Source organism: Parus major, chromosome 6 (assembly GCF_001522545.3).
Source record: "Parus major isolate Abel chromosome 6, Parus_major1.1, whole genome shotgun sequence".
In the NCBI taxonomy this organism is placed as follows: Eukaryota; Metazoa; Chordata; class Aves; order Passeriformes; family Paridae; genus Parus; species Parus major.
In genome coordinates, this window is record NC_031775.1 from 26,749,233 (window position 1) to 26,771,026 (window position 21,794).

Here is a 21,794-nt window from a genome sequence, read left to right on the forward strand (position 1 = left end):
CTATAAAGAAATTCTCCTAATACCCAAACTAAACCTCCCCTGGCGCAGCTTGAAACTATGTCCTCTTGTCCTGTCAAAATACAGTTCTTTCCATTTGGGCATCGAAGGTACCGCAACACACTGCTCAGCGCACTTCCCCAGCGATGCCTGCGAATCGCTCTGTGTCTGGTGGAACCGCCTACCAGATAATTTTGGGGTTAGTTTTTTGATTACATTGACTGATTTTAGATTTTAGCATGGAATTCGGTTTCGTTTTCACATCGAGCGCCGGCCGATGCCCCCGCCGGCGGTTTTGGAAGCGACCTTAAAGCTGTCCCTCACGGCTCCTCCCTCACGTCCCGCCCGCGCGGCTGCAGTTCCCGGCGGCCCCGGCCGGGCGCGCTGCCGCCAGCATGGCGGGGGAGGCGGGCGGCGCCGCGCTGGGCCGCGCGGCCGACAAGCTCTTCTCGCTCAGCGGGCTCTTCGCCGTCCGCAAGCCCAAGGGACCCACCTCGGCCGCCGTGCTCAACCTGCTCAAGGAGCGGCTGCTGGCAGGTGAGCGGCGGCGGCCGGGCCGCCACACCCGGAGAGGTCGGGCCAGGCGTGCCCTGCCCGGCGCGGCTGTGGGCTGGGGTCAGGTGTGTGCGGTCCTTGGGGTGCGGGAGCTGCAAGTTCCTGCAAGCCATTTCACCGTCTTGCTCAGCGGTCAGAAAAGCGGCGCATAAGAGGGGTTTAGTGTCTCTTTAGAGGTATTTTGTTTGTTTTGATAGTAGTTCATAGCCATGGCATGGCCCACCTTGGAGAATGGAGCCATTCCTGGGTACGTGCTGGCTCGCTTCGCCAGGGGAGGTTCAGGGTGGACATTAGGAGGAGTTTATTCCCAGAAAGCCCGATTAGGCATTGGGATGGGTGGCGCAGGGAGGTGGTGGAGTTGTGTCCTTGAAGGCCTTTAAGGAAAGACTGTCCCGGTCAGATTCAGTGTTGGTCACACTGCACGGTGAGCTGTGAGCCCACTTTCCCCACTTGCTGCTTGTGGCAGGCGCCTGTTGCCCGAGGTACAGCAGGACGTGAGACCTGAGACGGGATGGGGATGAGATTTGCCCCAGCAGGAAGCTCCAGTCCTGCAGTGCAGGGGATGCCAGGCTGCTTGAAGAGCTGGGGGCAGTCCCAGGGACACGGTGTGCCCATCTGCCAGAATGGGAATCAGCAGCATCTCTGCAGCACTGCACTGCCAGGGTGTTCTGCTGCAGTCCCACTTCCTATTGCCATTAAAAAATGTCATCAAAGGAGTGAAAGCCATAGTGTTTCAAAAAGTTTGAAAGTCCTGGACACAGTCCGCAGAAACTGCTCTTTCTGAGTACAGGGAAGTCTGTATGTCAAGATATTCAGGAAAAAAAAAAAAAAAAAAAAAGAGATCGTTGCAAAGATGTGACTATGGCCTAGATTCTTTTTTGTGATGGAAATGGGGGCTTGATCATCTAGTCTGGGCTTTTGGGTGCTTGTTGATGAAATGGGAACGTACTTTCAGACTAGTGAATGCTTAACCTGATTTTCTCCGTAGTGAACTGTAGAGTAGGCACACACCTTGTAGGGAAGAATCAGGTTCCCGGAACGGAGAGATAAATAGATATGGGTAAGGGAGCTTTAGACCATTTGTCATATTTATTACTAATAAGTAAGGGATATTTGACTCTGCAAAATTCCTGGAGTCATCAGCTGTGTACGAAGTTTGTTGGTTGGGACAATGACAGCTTGAAAGCAGCAGTGAACAAGTTCAGTCCACTGCCGTTTCCGTAGGGCTGTGAATGTGCAAATAAATATGTCCCAATATAAGGCAGTAAATACATCAAGAATTGGTTCAGAATATGTAGCATAAAATTAGTGTAAAATAGATGTTTTGGGAACTCTGTTGGTGGATCTTCCATGCTTCCATGCTTCACAGGTTTGCTACCAATACATTCCAAAAATCAGTTTGTAACAGTATTTGAGACGTCATTAGAATGTAAATGAAAATACCTTGCAAATTGTTTGAGGTTGGAGTAAATCTAAATTAATCATTGGTCTTCTACAGTATAGTAATTTCTACACTGCTAATTAATAGTTTAAATATTTGATTTTTATCTCCTTTAGCAGTCTGGAAATATGTGCCATTTTTCTCCTACATTCTAAGGTTATTTTATAATGCTTCCTTTCAATTTCTATTTGCAGAAGCTGGTGTGCAAACAAACGGGAACAAAAGAAATCAGGTTTTGAAAATTGGACATGGAGGAACTTTGGACAGTGCAGCCACAGGAGTTCTGGGTAATGAAAAACATAATTGTAGTTATCAAAATACAATTTTGATGCCTGCATGAAGTCAGGTGAAGGAACAATTTGGGATACACGTGGCAGGTTCTGGGGGAAGGACTGATTACTCTGGAAGAATTTTCTGTGCATATACTTCTACATGCATGTAACAAGTTTCTTAACAGAAGGCTGTATTCTTCCTTCCTGCCTTCTCTCCTGTCTTCCAAATCCTGAAATAACTTCTGGGTTATTACATGTGGGAAAATACAAACTCTTGTGTAATGAATTGTAAAGTACCTGAGAAATGGATGGCTTTTTTAACTTAAGCTGGATTTATAGTCATCATAATCTGTTGAATTATTTTGTCTCAAAGTAATGCTATTCTGGGATTTTGAGGGAGCCTTTAGGGTTGCTAATACTTGCCAAAAGAAAGATGTATAATAACAATTCAGCTGCTGCTTTTCTTCAAGCTCAGCACAGAAAAAGCTATAGGTACCTGTCCTGTCTTACTTCGTAAAGAAGTCTTAAAAGATATTTTGTCTTTTAATTTTGATAGCAACCCAGGTAGTGAATTTTTTTTGTTTTGTTAAAGAACAGGATGTGTCAGTTGCTGGTGTTAAAACCTCCACTGTGATTATTCCCATATCATACTTTGTCACCAACAGTTTTATTGATAAGTAACATGCAGACTACAGCTTGCTCAAATCATAACCTTGTAGCTCTCCTTGGCTTGCAGAAATAACAGCAATATGTTTTTGCTGTTGAAAATAAACAGGTACAACTCTGAGTATACACTGAAAGTAATTGCTCTGAGTTTTGATGAATGAGTTCTCTCAGAAAGAATTCAGCTTCAAGGGGAGGTTGGTTCCTATGAGTGTTGCTAGAGGTCTTTAGCTGGTAATTGTCACTTGTGAACATGGCAAAATGTGACATTCTTGGGTTAGAATGGAGCACTGCCTGGTTTGGTTTGAATTTCCTGTACTCTGTGGCCACTCAGTAGAGAATTCAGTGTGCATTCCTGAAGCAGACGTTTTCCTTTTATACAGGTGTTCCCTTTGAGCATGCTGCTTCTCATTGTGCAAAGTCAACAGCATTGATCCATAGGAAAAGCAAAACCACTCCTGCTTTTTTTAATTGCTTCTCCAACTGTTCTGATAGCAAGCAGTCTCCAAAGCCTCTTTCTACAGTATAACAAAAAGTATTTGGGCTTGATGTGCTTGGTATAGATAGAGAAGCACATCACCTTAGCTGTGGATGGATTGAAAAAAGGCAGAGGATCTTTCATTTCACTGCCATACAAAACACACAGGGAAAAGTCAGTGGTAGCTGGATTGGAAGGGACAAAACTGGAGAGGAGTGGGAAAGGGAATGTGCCCAGATTTCTTGTATGTTTCAGGTAAGGTAATGAGGAGAGAGGGAAGGACACAAGAGAAACGAGTTACTCAGAATATGTGTGTGCTGATTTCAGGATGGAGTGGTGGAGCAGAAAGCTTTCCTTCCTCATGGACAGGAGCATGATAGAAGTATTAAATTTTCTGAAACCCTTTGTGATCTATACTGCTGTCTCCCAGGTTTTATGTACTGCATGTCTATAACTTTTTTCCTGGGAATTAATTGATACAGAGTCCTGCTCAGTGTGCCAGGTGTACTGCCAATAACTGAGCAGTGCTCTTTATCAGAAACATACTTTTATATTTCTTCTCTTACTGACAGCAAATGTAGATGAGGAAGGGCCTTGGAGGCAGAGGTCAGTGATCTATGACACGTGAGAGAAAGGCAAGGTCGCATCTTGCTGAGTATCTTCTTTTGGTATTATTCTAGGGATGTGGTTTGGGCTTACTGTTTCTTCCTGTATAGTGGGAATTTTATTTGGCTTATTTTTATATGGCAGTAATGAATTATGCTTCCACAGTAGAAGAAAACATGAAAAAGTATACAAAAATAAAAATTCAGTTAAATCTTTTACGTTCAATGTAGTCTCTCAAGTGGGGTTTATGTCACTGTTCAATAACACACAGTCTCCATACGCTGATGACTAATGGAGAAAATTGTTAGTATCTTGTTCACAAAAGCATTCAGTGTCTCTTTAAAATTATTCTATTGAATCTCTTGACACTCTTCAGCAAATTTCAGCTCAGCTGTTGAAGTGTCAGTTATGTCATCATGTTGCAAGAAAAGTGCTTGGTTATAAAGTCTTATCTATGTGCTTATCTCCTTTTCTCAGCCTTCTTGCAGCTCTTTTCTATCTGGAAAATAGCAGGAACAGGTTGAACTGAAGGTACATGAAAGCACAAGCACGAGGGCTTGTGTGACTAAAACCCCTCAGGAATAAGAGGAGTAGTAACTAAGGAGCAATCTAACGAGTCTCAGAGCATAAAAATTGAGAAGCATTAGAACAGAAGAAAAAAATTTCATTTTTTTTTTCAGAGTTCATTTTCTGTTTGCTGTTTTCAGTCCTGGCTCTTTGATAACATGAAGCTGATTTCCGGAAAGCTCCCTTAACTCCTCTAGTTTTATTAAATGAAGTACATAAGCTGTTACACATTCCATGAGTTGTACACAAAACTAATTTCCTCCTAAAATTTTCTTTGGATTGTTGTATGTGGAAAAAATCAATAGCATATCATTTTAAGGGAAAGCACCTTGTAAAAAGCTTTAAAGTAAAATATAAAATAGAGCTCTTTTTCTGTCTTATTCTTTTATGAGAAGCTGACTGCTGCTTTTTAGAATACTAGTGTTAAGATTGAAATAACAGTAATCTGTACATGCAAAGTAATAGGCAAAATGGGCCTTTTGATTATTTTACTTTCTTCCTGCAAATCTGATAAACAAATCCATTGTGCTGTCTTGGCTGTATTACTCTTGGTCACTATCAACCTTTAAAACTATTTGGTTACAGTGAAGGGTTCATTCATTATTGGTGAGCCATAGCCTTCATCAAACCAGAGGCAGTGTTAATTGCACTCTCCATTTCTTTGGTGATTAAAAGATAAATAAATGGAGGAGTTGAATTACAGTATTTTAACAACAGATGAAGGTTATTTATCTTTTGCTTTAGACTTTTTCCTTTCAGTAGTTCCATGTTGTTGGGACATCAGAGATGCTTTCTCAAAAGTGTTGACTCTCTTCATATGCTAACAGAGCATGAAAGGCTGAGTTTCTGACTAGCATAATATTTAGTATTGAATGGTGTTGAAAAAGGGAACTGCAGGGCTGTTTTGAAGTAGCATTTCTTCTTCTGTCTTTGCAGTTGTTGGTATTGGAAAAGGAACAAAAATGCTGGGAACTATGTTGGCAGGTTCCAAGGTAAGGAATGCTAAATGACTTGTATTAGTGGGGGTTTTGTTTGCTGGGTTTCTTTTTTCTGTCAGTGAAGAGCTGAACCAACATACAAATATGACAGCCATGCTACATATTTAGTTCAAATGTGTATTTCAGCTCTTTTTTGCAGCTAGTCAGAAATGTGCTACTCAGACTTTAAATTAAAAATCTTTGTCTCGGTTCTCTGTGAAATGTTAATAAATACCAAATTACCATTTTACAGGAAAATTTCTATACTATTTAGTGTACTAAAAGAAGGAAAAGTAATGAAGATGTTGCTGAAACTGATGTTTTGGGGATGTAGTTGTGGATGACAATTCAATTTTTGGTAATTTCCCTTATGTGTAGATAACTTCATTGATACTTAGCTTGAAATAACAGATGGTCTTTGTTGCTTTTCTGTCTTCTTAAATACCATGAGGCCTTAAGAGGTGCTTTTTGGAATTTAGAGTGTTTTGGATTGCATTGCTGCTGCTGTAGAGGGTTACTCTACAAACACATCAATAGATACATGTGAGAAGCCAAAGGTAGCAAAAGGCCTGTGACTGCATGAGAGAATCCAGACCAGAGCCTTGACAGATAGAAATTTTTTTCATTGCTGGTTTTGATTTTACTGTGTTAATTTTACTGTGGTGACCCCCCAGACTGTGTTACATACACAAAAAAATGCAAGTACTCTTGAGAGTAATGTCCCAGTGTTGCTTCCTTCTTCACAAGTCAGATCCTGTGGGTTTAGCCATTATTTTTACATGAGAAGTTTAGATAAGAATGACAGATGTAGAAATGAATTCCAAATTTCATCTTGAATGCAGGAAAAGTCAAAAATGCATTATATTCTGCCATTTATCCCATTCTCTTCTAGTCTGAACACTTAAAATCTTTTACGGCTGCTGAACTGATAGCTTAAAGGTAGAATTTGATTGACAATCTTAAGTTAAACTCAGAGGCAAGTAACTGGACAGAAAAGAAACCGACCAGGATAAAAGGACACAGCTGTAGAGTCTGACCCAAAACCCATGCTAGGCAGTGCCAGTCTCTGCACTGGTTCTAATGGGTTTGCGTTTGGTTTATATGACTGCATTTCAGAGGCATCTGTGTTTTGAAACATGCAGTAAACAGCTGGATTTACAGTGGAAATGTAAGCAGTTACCACCTGACACCTCCTTTGAAAGAACTTTAAAGTTAAAAGAACTCATAGATTTACTTCAGCTAAATTAAGTCATCACAGCTAAATGTGTAAATTGGTGATTTAAAAACACGTAAAGCAATTGAGTTAGCTCTTAAGCTGAGGTTCACAGTGGAGACAGCTGTGATGGATGAAGTACTTTCAGCCTTTTTGGCAGAAGAGGGTATGCTCAGGTTCCTTGACGACTTCACTGTGAAATCCTGTAGCCAATAACAGGGTTATCCAGCCAAACCTTGTTCCCTGCTGGCTCACAGGGCCTTAGAGCTGCTCCTGAGGGGTGAGGCAGTGAGAATGTGCAGTGGGGGCAGCCTGGTGAGCCAGCCCAGGCAGATCCATCCCTGGCCTTACATGGCTGTGGGCACTTGGTTCAGTGAGGCAAAGATACGTCTTCACAGAGCTCAACAGCTCTTCCACTGCAGCTGTTCCTGTGTTCTCCTGCAGAGGAGAATGTGAGGTACCTGACATGTGTGCCCAGTATGGAATCTGCAGCATTAATTTGGAACCTTTCTTGTCTCTGCCTTCCTACTTTCTATTTGTACTTCAATAAATTAGGCATGCAGTAATTTGTGAGGCTGAAGGAAGTTGAAGGATCTCTTACAGGTGTCTGCCTGTTGGGATTTTGACCACACTGACAACAGCATCTCATTATCTGTCAAGAGATAATTTCATGCCTAAATAGGTTTGAGTGTCTTTTTGCTTTCCATGCCATGTGTTTGAAATTTATACTCTTATTTAATTTTTTTTTCTGCTATTTTGGGTGCTAAATTGTTTGTTGAAATGTGATGTTTTTCTTTCATTCCTTTTGTTATTATAAAGATTCAGAGGAGCTGTCTGACCCTCCCTGGCCAGGATTTACTGTTTGATTCTAGGAATACATCTTGTGAAAAAACAGTTCAGTCTATCATTGCTGGCAGCAGAGCTATGTGGAGTGGCCAAAATGTATGGTAGTGCAGTAAACTCCATATGGTGACTCTTCCCAGGAATTGGACTGGTTCTGACTTTTTCCCAAACGTTGTGTGAAACTTTCCTGACTCTGTATGGCAGCTCTAAGCTTTATCCCTTGGTGTGCAACTCACACAAGTTTTGCAAGGAGTGTTAATCTTGATGAGTAAACCTAGTTCTTCATTGGTTTGACCTCCTTAGGAATTAGCTCAAGACAAACAGAAATGTGCAGCCAAGGGCAATACCTGCTTAGTGTTCCAGATTTCTCAGTGAATTCTTAATATTTGTCCAAAAATAGAAATATGTTAAAGCTGGCTTAGCTTTTGTTTGTTTGCTTTTTGTTGTTTAAAATGTTCCAAGTGAGAGGGAGAAGCTGAATGCTCTTGGATGTGGAATTTAAATACTCAGCATTTAATAAATGTCCCACAGGAAAACCACTTTTTTTTTTTTTTTTTTTTCTTGTTCTGGGGCCTGCACTTGGTCTTGTTTGGACTTTCTGGGCTTCAGGATTTTTAAAGGTTTTTTTTACCATGTTAGCAAAATAAAGAGGGTAGAAACAGAAAAGATTCCATTCTTCACCAGTAAAATTAACATGATGGGAGTAGACCAATATTTATGATGGTAAATTGTTTCTGAGCAATTCAGTCTTAGGTATGACTTGTCTGTCTCAAACACCGTGTAGAAGTGGGTTTTTCTGGGAGGGAAATGGTTTAGAAAATGGTAGTACTGTTTCCAAAGTGGTAGGCCCATTTAAAACTTCTCATCTACAAGAATGTGCTGTTACATAGAAGCAATGAGGGAAATGATCATGTGCTAATCAGAGAACAAAAAAATGAAGAGCACTAAGTAATGAAATTCTTCATTATCTAATACTTTCCATTGGGAGGAGATGTCTCCCAACACATAAAGCTTGTATAGATAACTGAAACTTTCAGACTTCAGTTCTATGCTTAATTTGCTTATTTTTCAGTGACATAGCACCCGGGTTCAGCCTGAGAGAATTTTAGTCCTGCTAGTGTGAATGGAGAACTTCCCCATCCATCAAATTGTCCTTGCAATCACTGCCTCTCCATGAGTGGAAAGCTTGGGGTATATTGGTTTTATCTGAGGATGCAACTTCTTGTCATGGTCCACATACAAAATACCTCCCCAAGTGCTCAGTGTGAAGGAAAGTCCCTGAGTACTCTGCACTGGTGGCACAAGCTTGGGTGATGACTGGTTAAAATAGAAAATTTAATCTCAAAAGTTGTGGCTTCTTCAGAATGAAACTATCCAAAAAAAAACCCCAAACCTCTGGGTAGAGTAAAACCCAAACTCCAAGTGTTCTCAAGCCTAGAAAAGGAAAAAGAAATTATGGGCAGAATGAAGATACATCCATGACCTGATGTGTGACAACTTTCATTTCATATAATAGTTAAAATTTGTGTTCTTATGAATCCTGGATAGAAAATGAGTGCTCGGTCAGTGATTAGGTTTTATATCTTGCCAGTCACACTTGTATGGCATGAGAAAGGGCTTGTCTGAGCAGGAATTGGTTCAAATCACCTAGTGGAACTTCTGAGACATGTAAATTACTTCTTTGCAGTGTGATTCTGGGATTAGAGTTTGTGTATTGCAGAACTGTTTCTCTGGAGGAGTGGCAAAACAAAGTGTTCATAAACAAGATTATTTCTTTAACTCCTGTGATTATCTTACTGTCCTGAAAATAAGTTTTTATTTATATCCCTTCTCAAACTTTAAGCTTTCTCCATGAATTAATTTTTTTTTAATTAAGTCATTTGCTTCCTTCTTTTGGCAGTGAGTTCAATGAATTAATAACGCATTAGAAAGCACATCCAGTGGTTCTATAAGGAGCGAAACTAATGAAGCCTTTACTTGTGACTTTGTTTGTTTACAGCTCGTTAGACACCAAAGCCCCATGTGGACTTTTTTGGTATCCAGTAATACAGGGGGGCTCCCTCTGGACCCTTCTTAGTAGAAGCTGCAGTAGATTTATTTCCTCTATCTGTCTGTTTTCAGGAGGCTTGTAAGAACACGGCATCTCTGAGACCTATATTCTTCTGCCAACATTTGTGTGTTTGCACATTGACATGCACACCATGGTGGTGTAAGTGCTATTTCTTTAGAAATTCTAATTTTCATTTTAAATAGCCTCACTGTGCTGGTTTGTTGCTTTTTCTTTTCAGTGTATTTCAGTGTTTGTGCTCCAGTTCATTTTTTAGTTGCAAGTGCAAGAAAATTGAATTGACTTTCCTTTCAAAGGATACTCTTGGTGGTGTGTGCACTTAGTTTAAGTCTTAAAAATTTCTCTAGGGTATCACCAGTTGAGCTCTGTGCTTCATTGTGCTTTTAGAGTTGGTGAAATCAGACTCTGTAATTCATACAGTGCATAGGGATGTGTTCTGTTTCCTTTTTCAGATTCTGATATTTTTAACGTTGTCTTGGAAGGGCAGGATTTTTGGGTAGTGGTAATATTTTTATTAGACTAATTGTTATGGTAAAGAAAACTAGGTGTTTGGATATGCAAGCCCTTTCTCAGATCTAAAAATAGAAGCCATGGATTTTAAAAGTAAGCATATTTCAGATTTGTTTAAAGCTTAGTCAATAGGTATCTTTCAGACCACTTCTGAAATAAAAAAATAGGTAATGTTTGTGAGTGTGGTATACAAACAATTCTGTGTGGGCAAGCAGTTATATAGGTAATACCCCAAGAGTGCTCCACAAAGATACCTCCTTTATTAAAATACATTAGGAAAACTGTTTTATCTCCTGAGTGGGGCACCAAGGATTTGTTCACAATGGATCAGCCAAGCTCCCAGGCACAAGGCAAGGAGGACTGTAACTGCTTGCTTGATGAGTCTTCAGATCCCACCTTGCTTGTGTTCATCTGTTTCTGCTTTCAAATTGTAGTATTTGTCTTTGAGGATTCCAGGTTGAAGTGGTTTGTTTGCTCTTTACCCTTTTCTCTCAGAAATTTTTCATCTGCAGCACCTTGTCATTTTTCACTCTGTGATTTATGCCACAGGTTTACCTTCTCACACCTCTTTGTTCATGGTATCCCATCCAGAATAACCAAGGATCTGACAGAATTTCTTTCTGTAGTGAGATGGGAGAGGTATCAAAGTGCAGAATGTGACCTGCTCGTTTAAAGAAAATGGATTGTAGCTACACAAAATGTCTCTGCTTTGCCTTTGTTCAAACCCAAAGAAATTACTGTTTCTGTACAAGGGAGGTGGAAGAGAGAAGGAGATGATAGGGTTATCTCCTAGGAGAAGGAGAGAGCCTGGTATGTTGTGACATGTGGAGGGGTTAATGTGAGATAACATCATAGTGTGCCTGAAATCCAATATCTCTATTGAGTCCATAGGTTTTTTTGAACCCGGTGGAGTTATGAATTTTAGTTCCCAGGCTTGTTTTGAAAGATGTTTTATGGGTTTTCCTTAAGGAACAGGACTGGCAGATTGGAGGTGGAGTGATTGTTTTATGAGAAGTGTTAACCCATGGACAGATGGATGTGTTTCAGCCCTTGTACACTGGCTAGGTGAATTCTTCCTGACATGTACTGGTGGTTTAATTTCACCCATTTAGTTACCATTTTGAGGGAATATATTACATTCCTGAAATACAGGTATAGGACAGAGAAGTCTTGACATTTCTGTTCTGTGATACTCATTATGTTATTGTGCAAACATTCCAGGAATACTTCCTTTTATGTTTGCACAATACAGTGCAAAGATATCTGTTAATAAAACTTATCCTACTTAATGTCTATAGTCTTTAACACCAAATCTATGTTTTGCTGAAATAGTTTGGTGGGGTTTTTTTAACCACTGCTGACACCTGAGAAGGTTTCTGCCGAACCAAAATTTTGTATTGGAACTCAGTGAGCTCTCTACAGCAGAGGAGATTTGGTTCAGAGACCCATTGTGTGTGCAAACTTGGCACTGGTTTCTGTCCTGTGTGTTATTTTACCTTATTGTGTGAATTTCTTGTTCCCCTGATGCCTCCCTATATTAACTAGAGATCAGCATCAGTTTGTGAAATCACATTGAAGACAGTGCGATTGTCTTTCTTATTTTGTCAAAAGGAAAATACTTACATAAAAGGAAGGCTGGAAAAGTGCATGAATGAAGTTGGTTTTGATGTGTTTTGAGAAGTTGTTAGCAAAACTTGAAGTGGTGTTTGTACATAACGAGTTGTGCTCAGAGAATGCTAAGCCAGCGCAATGGGGGATACAGGAATTGGGAAGGGCTAAAATGTTAGAGGGATGAAACAGCCTTACACTCTGTCAACATCTTTAATTACCCATTACTGCAAAACATGTGATACATCTTTAATCTGCTTTTTTTGGTAACAAATCATAGTAGAAGAGGCTGATTTTAATCAGAATTTCTTCCCTGACCAATATCCCTAAAACAAAGTTGTAGAAGAAGAAGCTGTTGAACAGTATAGCTACATCGTGTACTGCAGTGATACTATTAGTAAGCTGGCTTAAGATGCTGTGTAGTGCTCAAGTCTCTTTTATACTCACCCCAGAGGCCTAATCTATTAATAGCTCAGCTTCATGCTCTATTAATATTCACACTCTTTTTTAAACTGTTGAAAATGTTGTAGAGAAGAGACTGCACCTATTGTGCTGCTCTTTCCTCCCCAAATGGTGAATATTTTAAGAGCATATTCTGGTGTGATTTTTCTGTTCTTCCATTCATGAGGTCAGTGGTGCTTTCTTCCATCTTGACCTTTCTATAATTGTGCATATGGCTGTGCTTCATATGCAGTTCTTGCTTGGATTCATTAATAAAATCAAGACTGCAACATGGCAAGACTTTTTTCTCATTCTTTATAAAAATAACAGAAAATAAAAAGGATGGTAACCAATTTAGATTAGCCATTCTACACTGTTTTCCCTAGTATTCATTTATAGTAATTTGGAGATGCTCTTAGCGCTGCCTTTTAGAATTTGCTGCATCTTGGCCTTAGCAATGCTTTTGAATTCAGCCAAAGGCTTTCATACATTCAGTTTGATCTGAGATATTGTGTGTAGCTATAAAGTCTTACCCTTCTGGAAGGACTGTCTTCTATTTCTGGACAGAGAATTATGTATTTCCTTGAAATTCTGTTTCCCAGATAGAATTTGGAGGTCATCTTTCTTTATCTGTTTTATCTGTGATGTGAGTACTAGAGGACAGAATGATGGAACAGGTATTAAAGCTGAGGATGACATTTAAGAGCTGACCTGAGACATTTTGATGAGTGAGGGAGGTTTCCACAGAGAGCATCTGTCAGAAAGGTTTGCATAAAGAAACTGTGGGTTTTAAGCAGCCCCTTTGCACATTAACCTGCATCCCCTCTTGGAAGTTGTGAGCCTGCACTGTATTTGTTGGTGATGTGTGTCCTGGTGCTATCTCAGGTGATGCAGTGTTCCTCTAACTGTTGGCATTGTTCTCCCCCCTCCCTCATTTCCTGTGCTCCCTCTGACTCCAAAATTTAAATTTGATGCAGTTTTTAGCTAACACCTTAAAGCTTCTCTGAGTTACAGGCGAAGTATCTTCTGTTGTGTTCCTGTTAGAGGGGGTTCCAGTCCTTCCTTCACATGAAAAATCTAGCCATCCCATAATGTTTGAACTCTTTAAAATAAGCTGACATAAGAGATCAGAAAATCCTGTTAGTCCACAAAGTAAAGATCAGATAGTTCTTCAGCAGTGACAGTACAATTACAGCATCTAGCAGTAAATGCAATTTAGTGCAGGCTTAGCACAAAGTCAGCTTTTTCTTTTAGGAGAAAAAAAAGAATGGTAGAGAAGTTGTAAATGTTTATGTATATCAGAAGGTCATGTTTGGTGTTTGATAATTTTGAATTTGCTCTATTGTAAAACACGAAACTCCTCCCTCATCCTGCAGTCTTTATTTTGCCCTCTGCAACCTGCTTTTAAGAGATTAGGGCTCTGTGCTTTTAATATATTGGAATCTGCTTAGTGAGAGTGCTTTGTTTTGGAAAATAATTGAAACTATGGCAACCCTTGGGGTTTTTTCCAGCTTATTTGTCTACCTCATGGACCTCTCCGTTTTGGTGGATGATTAGCATACTGGAAATCACTGGTAGCTGCTAATGGTATACAAACAACAAAATAAGTTCTGTAAATATTAAATCCAGAACTGGCTATTTGTGCTTTAGAAATCATTGAACACAAGCTGAATATTATTACAAAGCTGGGAGTTTAAGGCCTCTTCACTATCTCTGTGGCCTAAGTCTACAAGTCTGTGAGTGCAGAGCAAATGGTTTTGGCACAGGAGCACTAATTCTGATCAGTGCTTGCCTGCTGTATGCTCCCCCTGATTTCCATCAGGTTCTCTACAGCACTTGTTTTATGTTTGTTTATGTTCAAACTTGTTAGCCACATGCAGACATCACTTTACATAAACTGTATTTCTGTTTCTCTTTAATATGACTTCCCTTTTCCAGCTTTCAGTCTCTTGCACAGGGGATTGTAGCCTTAATTTATTTATTTTCCTTTTACACTTCTGTGTTCAGTTGCTGCTGTGATGAGAAAATGGGTCATCCTTGGATGAACTCTTGTGAACTGCCTCTTCCAGAGAGCTTGCTTGCCTGGGAAATTCTTGTAGTAGGAGCCATCTTAAAATCTTCCTGACAGCTACTGGTGACCTTGTTTCATAATTACTTGTGTTTCTGTCTAGCTCTTTTAAAGTGTTGCTTCTCCATGTATGAAAAAGCTTTTAAAACGCGCTATAATTTAAGATTTCAAGTCTCTGGCTTCTTTCCAAATAAAACCTTGATGTCTCAACAGTTAAAACTGAGAAGCTGTGTTGCCTGGTCTGTCTGGCATTTGCACTGATAAGTGGGGCAGACATGCCTGGCAGTCAGCCCAGGGGCTTCAGCCTCCCAGAGCCCCCCCGGGTGGGGTTGTGCAGCTGAAAGCTCTGCTGGCTGTGCAGCCCCTGAAGTGGGAGGGGATTCTTCGTCCTTCTCCTCCTCTTCTCCCTTTCCCAGTTAAATATGTATGCTGATAAAATCTTGCCTTCATTCTCTCTCTTTTTATGGATATTCTTTCTCATTCTGTGTTAGTCTAAGGACTTCTCTGAAACTGGGTATGAAAATAAAAAAAAAACAAATTATAGCTGCTCTCTTATTAAAAATATTGAAAACATATGGTTTATTATTTGTGAGAATGTTGACTGTGCCCTGTGGTTGTGACACTAAAACAAAATTCCTCTTCCCAAGACCTGTGAGATTTATTAGAGTTTTGTAATTTGTTTCTTACAGATTCTTGTAATCCTATTTTTTATCCAGTGCTGGCTTTTTATGGGGTGTTTCTTTCTTGTCATGGGTATGCTGCACAACCACCCAAGCATTTCATTGTGTGTCTGGTCTTTTTGGGGTTGCATCCAGCACATCCCCTAGTCTGTGCTACAGAGTTTATGCATTATCATTGAAGGAGGGCAGTGGATTGTCTCTGTAAAGTATCTTCTTAAGGCTGTCTCCTCACTGCTGTGGATGGTGGGGCTGTCAAGAGCTTCTGCTCACTTCACTGCCTTTTGTTTCACTTGCCATAATGGTTTTCTTCTTTTCAAGGAAATGGTTTTCTGACTGGCTGAGAGACAGTCATTCCCTAACGCAGGATAGTTTTGGAAAGGTCTTTTTGTCCTCAGGGTACTGTTGCACGGTTGTGAGGCTCTGCTGTGGGACCCATTCTGTGTTGGAATTAATGCACGATGCTGCAGCACTTGCAAGTCATGATTGGGAATGCTGGATCTCAGCTTTTAATGTGCTGCACTTGCATGTTGTGCAATCCCATAGGGAAGTTGAGGTGCTGCTTTTAACCTTTAAATTATTTGGGTCCTGGTCTCTTGAGATGAGTAGAGGACAAGGATGTAGGTAGGGGCTGTTGAGTGGCAGGGTGTTCTCTGAGGAGCTGCAGTGTAGGGACACTTTCTGTCACAGTCTGCTCTTGTCAGGCTTTGCCACTGCCTGCAACACCTACTACCTTGCTTTTTTTGTTTCGGGTTGAGTGGGTTGAAGGCAGAGTGTTGTGAGCAGTTTCTGTCTGTGTTTCTGCAGTGATTTGTAATTTGGGAGTACAGAGAGAATGCCCCTAGATGTATTTCATAAAACTGGAAGAAATAAATGATTGCCATCACAGGTGAGAAAAGGTCACTGAACACTTATTAAATGACTCAGAATCTATTGGGTGCTTCTGGGGGCAGTGTGAGTGAGAGTCTAAAGAGTGTTAATGCTGAATTTTGACACAAATAATTCTGGACTCTCATAATACCTTCTGCAACCTCCAGGTTCTGCACTCTACCAAAGGGGAAGATGTAAACCTTATCCAGTGGCAAGCAAGAATTATGATATATAATTGTAGATAGCCAAAGGCACTCCAGAGGCTGATCATAAACCAACAGTAATTCTTAATTTCCTGACCTGTTATAGCCTTCTTTGTGGATTATTGCATTGCTAGCTTGAGTATTTTGTGACCCTTTAAAGGCTCCTGTAAGGAGTGGGGATTTGTGACTAATGTTTAAGGATGTTCTTTTTATTAACTGTTCGCAGTTTTGCTCCCCTTTTGCTCTTTCTGCAGAAATCAAAGGGGAAATACTGAGATCTGGACTGTATTGTTCATGCAGTTTGTGTTTACATATTAACATATGAGACATTTTCTCTCTATTGCTGGCAGGTCAAATACAACATGTTACTGTAAGAGACAGCCTAAAGCAAGATAACCAAAAGCAGAATTAAAGGAAAGGAAGTAATTTAAATTGGAGTAGTATGAGTATTTTGATTTGGAAACATCAGAAGACAGAGTGTGAGTTTTCAAATTTTCAGATTTAAGATTTTACTGAACTGCTAAGATCATTCATCATGTTTAGGATAATGATGATCTCCTCTAGGATAGGTGCTAAATAGTGTCTTTCTGGCAATGCTATTAAATGCTCAGAACCAGATCATTAAATATCTCAGAAAGCAGTCAGTTTTATGGTCCTAACAGCTAATATAGTAGTAAAAGATAATAGACCTTAAAGTTTATTTAAATATTTGTTGTAGAGCAGCATTCATCCATTCTTTCTTACGTTTCTTTTTTCATGTATTCCAGAAGTATGTAAACTTGAAGGATTTTATTTTAAAATGCCTAATTTTGCTGAGTTATCAGACATTTGCAATATTTTGGAAAAATGTAGCCCTAATGTGATGGTGTGGTTGAACCTGGCTGGCAGCTAAAACATCACACAGCTGTTTGCTTACTCCTTGGAGTGGGATGGGGACAGAATCAGAAAAAAGGGAAACTCGTGGGTTGTGATAAAGGCAGTTTAATAAGTGTAATGGGAACATCTGTGTTATCAACACTGTTTTCGGCATAAATCCAAAGCATAGTCTTATACGAGCTACTATGAAGAAAATCCTCTGTATTCCCAGCCCAACCTAGCACATGAAGTAAGCAAAGAATACAGTTATTTTTATGTTAAAGTCTACACTCTGCTGCCTTTTGTCTGACTATTTCTGCTGCTTCCATCTTGCAGCAGTTGCTTGAAGAAATACATCGAAGTGGCAGATTGTCACATGGAACAAAATCAAGGCATGTCTTACTAGCCCAGTGGTGTGGGTGTGATTTATATGCCTACACTGTTATTACTTGAGCTTGTTTGTACTTTGCAAGTACATGAAGCAGGATGCATTGCATCTCAGAGTAAAATGTTAGTGCTTATGCCTGTTTGGATGTTTTCCAGAGGAGTTTGGTCAGCCAACTTCTAAAAAATACATCCTCAGATTGGTATTAGTTCAACTGTAAGTTCACTGGAACCTTACTGGGGAATAGTGGAACGCACTTTGATTTTTCTCCCCCACACTCTCTGGATTTATCATAGGGAGACTGAGGGGAAAGAATGGGATAGGCAGTGGGTCAGACCATCCATGTAATACCTTATCCCTGAACTTGACTCAGATTACAGAGTGAGCTTTGGTGTGTTGACAGCCTTGTGACAAGGCATGGAGCAGCTGGTTCAGAGAAGACTCTGTCAGCTTCAGCAGGTTGTGCTGTATGCTCAGAGGAGTATGGCAGTTCTCTGGGTGAAAACATGGTAAAGGAGGGCATCAGGTGAAATGCAGGAAGGACAGGAGCTGCTGTCCTGGGGTCAGGTTGATTCCTTCTTACAAACTACTGATATACACCCTGAAGAATTTTTTAGAACAGAACCCTGAAAAACCCTGAAACAAATATTCGGAGACCTCACTATGAACAGAGATGTTACTCAGTGACCTTGAACTCCTTGTGCTGGTCACAAGGTCCTTACCACATCCCAGGAGTTCAAAACTGCAGCTTCAGGCTATTGCATATCCCTGCATTTCATGGCAGAACCATTGTAATGCTTTGTCTTGGCAGTGGGTGTTTTGCTTTCACAAGTGAAGGTCTTTGTGTCTTTTTTTTTTTTATGTGCAAAGGAACAGAAAAATTGTCTGTGAAAGGTACTCCTCTGTGCCTTGCTTCAACTGTGACATATGACACCCCACAGAGACTTTGATGTTACTACCCTATTATTTTCTTTATGGTATTGATGTATTTATAGTAAAAATTAGGTTCCATGTTGCTTCTTCCTTGGGTTTATAAAACCAAAATCACAGGCACATGTATTTTGACTTTTTCTTGCCCTAAATTGCTGGATTGACCATTTAGGCAGTATTATTCCTGTTCTGATTTAAAGTAATTGGCAGTTGCAGTCTTTATCTTAAAAAAATAAGAAAAAAGAAAATAAAAACCTAAGCAACAACCTCACGGACCTGACTCACTAATCTCTCTTATTCCTTCCCAGAAGTACACTGCCATTGGAATGCTGGGCAAGGCTACTGATACATTAGATGCTACAGGAAAAGTAACTGAAGAAAAACCTTATGGTAAGCATTAATGTATCTGCACACTTGATGTAATTTGAAGGCTTAAGTGGTCTCTGTCATAGGAGAGCGGAAGAGATGTTTGGGACTCTGAATTAAGTTTAAATGTGAAATTAAACTAAGATTATTTCATCTTCAACTTCACTGCTCATATAATTCAAACCAGCTTCATGCAATTATGTCCAATGCAAGTGTTCATTTCTGCTGGAAAAAAACAAACCAGGCATCAGATTAGGAGGGAGGAAATAGAATTGGGCAGGACTGTGTCATTTTAAATCTTTGACAGGCTGACAAATGACATGCTGTGTCCAGTAACATTTTCCTCTCTCAGAGTATAGTCCCAGGAGTCCTCTCTTAGTAAAACTCTGTAAGGCCAGTGGAAGAATAAAGTACTTGGATCTTTTCTCTAGGACACCACTTCACCTACAGACTGCTTAACATTTAATGAGGATAGCATAAACTACATTCTACATATGGCTATCTTCCAGATCTTGGTCTTGCTTGCATCTTTAATAAATGAAATTTTCTGACTGACAGAGCACAGTACAAGGGTTTAAAGCTTCAGAACTCATCCTGGCTGTGGTTTTGCTGGGCATCTCAGAAACAATATAGTAACACAGAAATTGTATTTGTTATTAGTTCTTTCACAACCTTGGGGAAAAAAAAAATTAAAAAATAATAGGTAACCAGTTGCTTAGCAACTCTGCAGGTCTGACATTCTTTGTACCTGGTAATAGATACATGAAGTAAATAATGTTTTTTTAATGGCATGATGAAAAAGCCTGGATTTCACTCCCAATCTCCTTTCTTTTGCAGTTTTCCTTTTCTCATGGGGCAGGCAAGCATGAGTTTCTTGTCCACATTCTAAATAGCGTTATTTACTAGGAAATGTTATCCAGAGATGTTGAATCATTTATTTATGCTTCAGGATCAAGGTCTGAGTCTCTAAGCTTCTGGAGGCCTGAGGATCCACATGGTGTTAGAATTGCCAATACTTCATGATGGTTGAATGAAGTGATGATTCACTTTCTTGGTATTTATCTGTACCTCTCAAAGTGGAATTTTGTGGTCATACTGCACTAAGAAGTATTCAGAGATGCTAGATCACATATGAGCTGATTCAAGTGATACCATTTCAAATAGATGCAACTTCCATGGTCAGTTAATTAAAAAAAAATTAAAATTCGTTTTTTGAAACACTAGTTTTGCTTTTTTCATTTTGTATTCTTTACTGCAGACAGGATTTAAAGTGTTGTTCCTGTGTGTCTTTCTCTCCCTGGAAGCTCCTGCTACCACAGTTCCCACCTCTGCACCACCTCTATTATGGTGGTTTACCTTTCTGTTAGACTGTGTGTTTGGGGAACTGATTTGGCTTTAAAATACCTCCTTTTTTTGAGTTGCTTGTCATTTTAAACTGAGATCAGTTGCATGATCCAGTTCATCACATGGGCTCTTGACGAGCAGCATTGCCTTTGCTGGGGCAGTGCAGTTTGGGAGGGGCGTTTCCTTTTGCCAAAAGTAATGGCTGAAAGAAATGCTCATGGCATCGGTCTCAGTTGCTTTCCATGTTGCTGCAAATCAGTCAGATGTGATTTCTTCAGAAAGAAAAGAGCACAGATACTCCTTTTTTTGCTCTCCATGGTACCAGCATGTTTTGTATTTCTCATCTTTTCCATATCTTCTCCAAAACAGCTTGGTTTTCTTCTTCTTTCCATACTCTATTTGGCCCACCATCCCTAATTTCTAACCTTAATAGGTACTCCAAGAAAAGGCAAACCAGATGTTTGAGTTCAATTTCAGTATTCTTTTGACACTTACAAGGATCCTTGGTGAAGCAGAACAAGGTAATATCAATCCTGTAGTGCCAGCATCATCCAGGATTGGGCCTTAGTGCAGAGAAAGGGCACTAAACCAGTTTGCAAGATGTGTAAAACTCTTCTTGTGTGACTTCATTGGAACATAAGAGGAAAGTGCCTGCAGAAAGTTGCCAGCTGTATTAACTCTAACAAAGTGTTACATTTTAGTCCTCAAAGTGTCCCTAGACAGCATCTTAGGAAGCAAAGTGTACAGTTGGTTACAGTGTCAGGATGCACTGAAGAGAGCTCCTTGCTTTTAAGTCCTTCTGAACTTCTCGAAGCCTTTTTTTCCTTACCATACAATGAGTTTGCATTTCCACATGAAATTAAATTATGGTTTCATACTGCTGCCAGGCTGTCAGATGCTGACTTTGGAAACAAGTAGCATTTAGTATTCCTCTGATGCTTTTTTGAGCACATTAATGTTAGTAGCCCTTTTTTAATATTTGTAACTGTGTATTCTGAAACCCACTTCCTTCCAGCTGCCTACAGGCTATATCCAGACATGGAGAACAAAATTAATGAGGCATTTCTCAGGTCTCTGATGATTATGCTGAAATATATGTTTAATAGAGCTGCCTGAATAATTTGGAAAGTGTAGTCCTTTCAGGATTCTGTGTGTCTGTTTTCAAATAATTTGTGCTGCGTCAGACTGAATTGAGGTCATTTGCTGAACTTCTGGTACACTGTCATGGATAATTCCTGTGTTTGGAGTAGTTTGTTAACAAGCACAGGGCAGAATCACCCTTCAATGAAGGCTTTTTGACGTTGTGGCACAACTGGCACCTTTTGGTTTGGTAACTTTATTTTCCTTCCTTTCTAGCAGGAAAATCAGTCAGTAGTTACCAGTGCGCAAAAGCACACCAGATCTTAGCAAACACTTCTGTAAATATTTACTTTGATAACACACAACTCTGGTTTGTTAATGGCTTAATGCATCAGTCTTCACATGGGGATTTTTTGCTCCTGAGGCAGAGGTTGCCTGTATCATGAGTGACTTCCTCAGAGGCCACATGTAACATCTCAGTCAAGAGTATATGAGGTCAGAGCCAGGTGTCTCATTAAGTAACTGGTCACAAATGCAATTCATGGAGTGAAGATTGGAAGGAGAATTCCAAGGAGCACATGTGCTTAGGTCTTAAATACTGAATTTTAACCTTAAGCAGCCTGGGGTTCACAAGAAGGCTGGCAGGATCACTGTCATGGAGCTGGGTCATGCTTACCTTCCAGCCATTGTTGTGATATGTTGCTAAATAGAAATAAGATTGAAATAACTGTGTAAGAAACTCCTCAGAAGATTCAGAGCTACTGTACAATTGAGTTT

General features: G+C 40.0%; 1 protein-coding gene across 3 annotated transcripts in view; it reads left to right on the top strand.

Annotated features, from left to right (window-relative positions):
* The first annotated feature begins 375 nt into the window (after positions 1-375).
* The window catches only part of TRUB1 (TruB pseudouridine synthase family member 1), a 32,074-nt gene continuing 10,655 nt past the window's right edge, over positions 376-21,794 (top strand). For 2 of the 3 annotated variants that reach the window (XM_015633663.2, XM_015633665.2), the window contains exons 1-4: positions 376-534; positions 2,188-2,280; positions 5,516-5,571; positions 18,536-18,617. In XM_015633663.2, coding sequence (XP_015489149.1) covers positions 393-534; positions 2,188-2,280; positions 5,516-5,571; positions 18,536-18,617 — 373 coding nt within the window. In that variant the 5' untranslated portion in view covers positions 376-392. The remainder of the gene's footprint in view (positions 535-2,187; positions 2,281-5,515; positions 5,572-18,535; positions 18,618-21,794) is intronic. The other variant, XM_015633664.2, reaches the window with a different exon arrangement.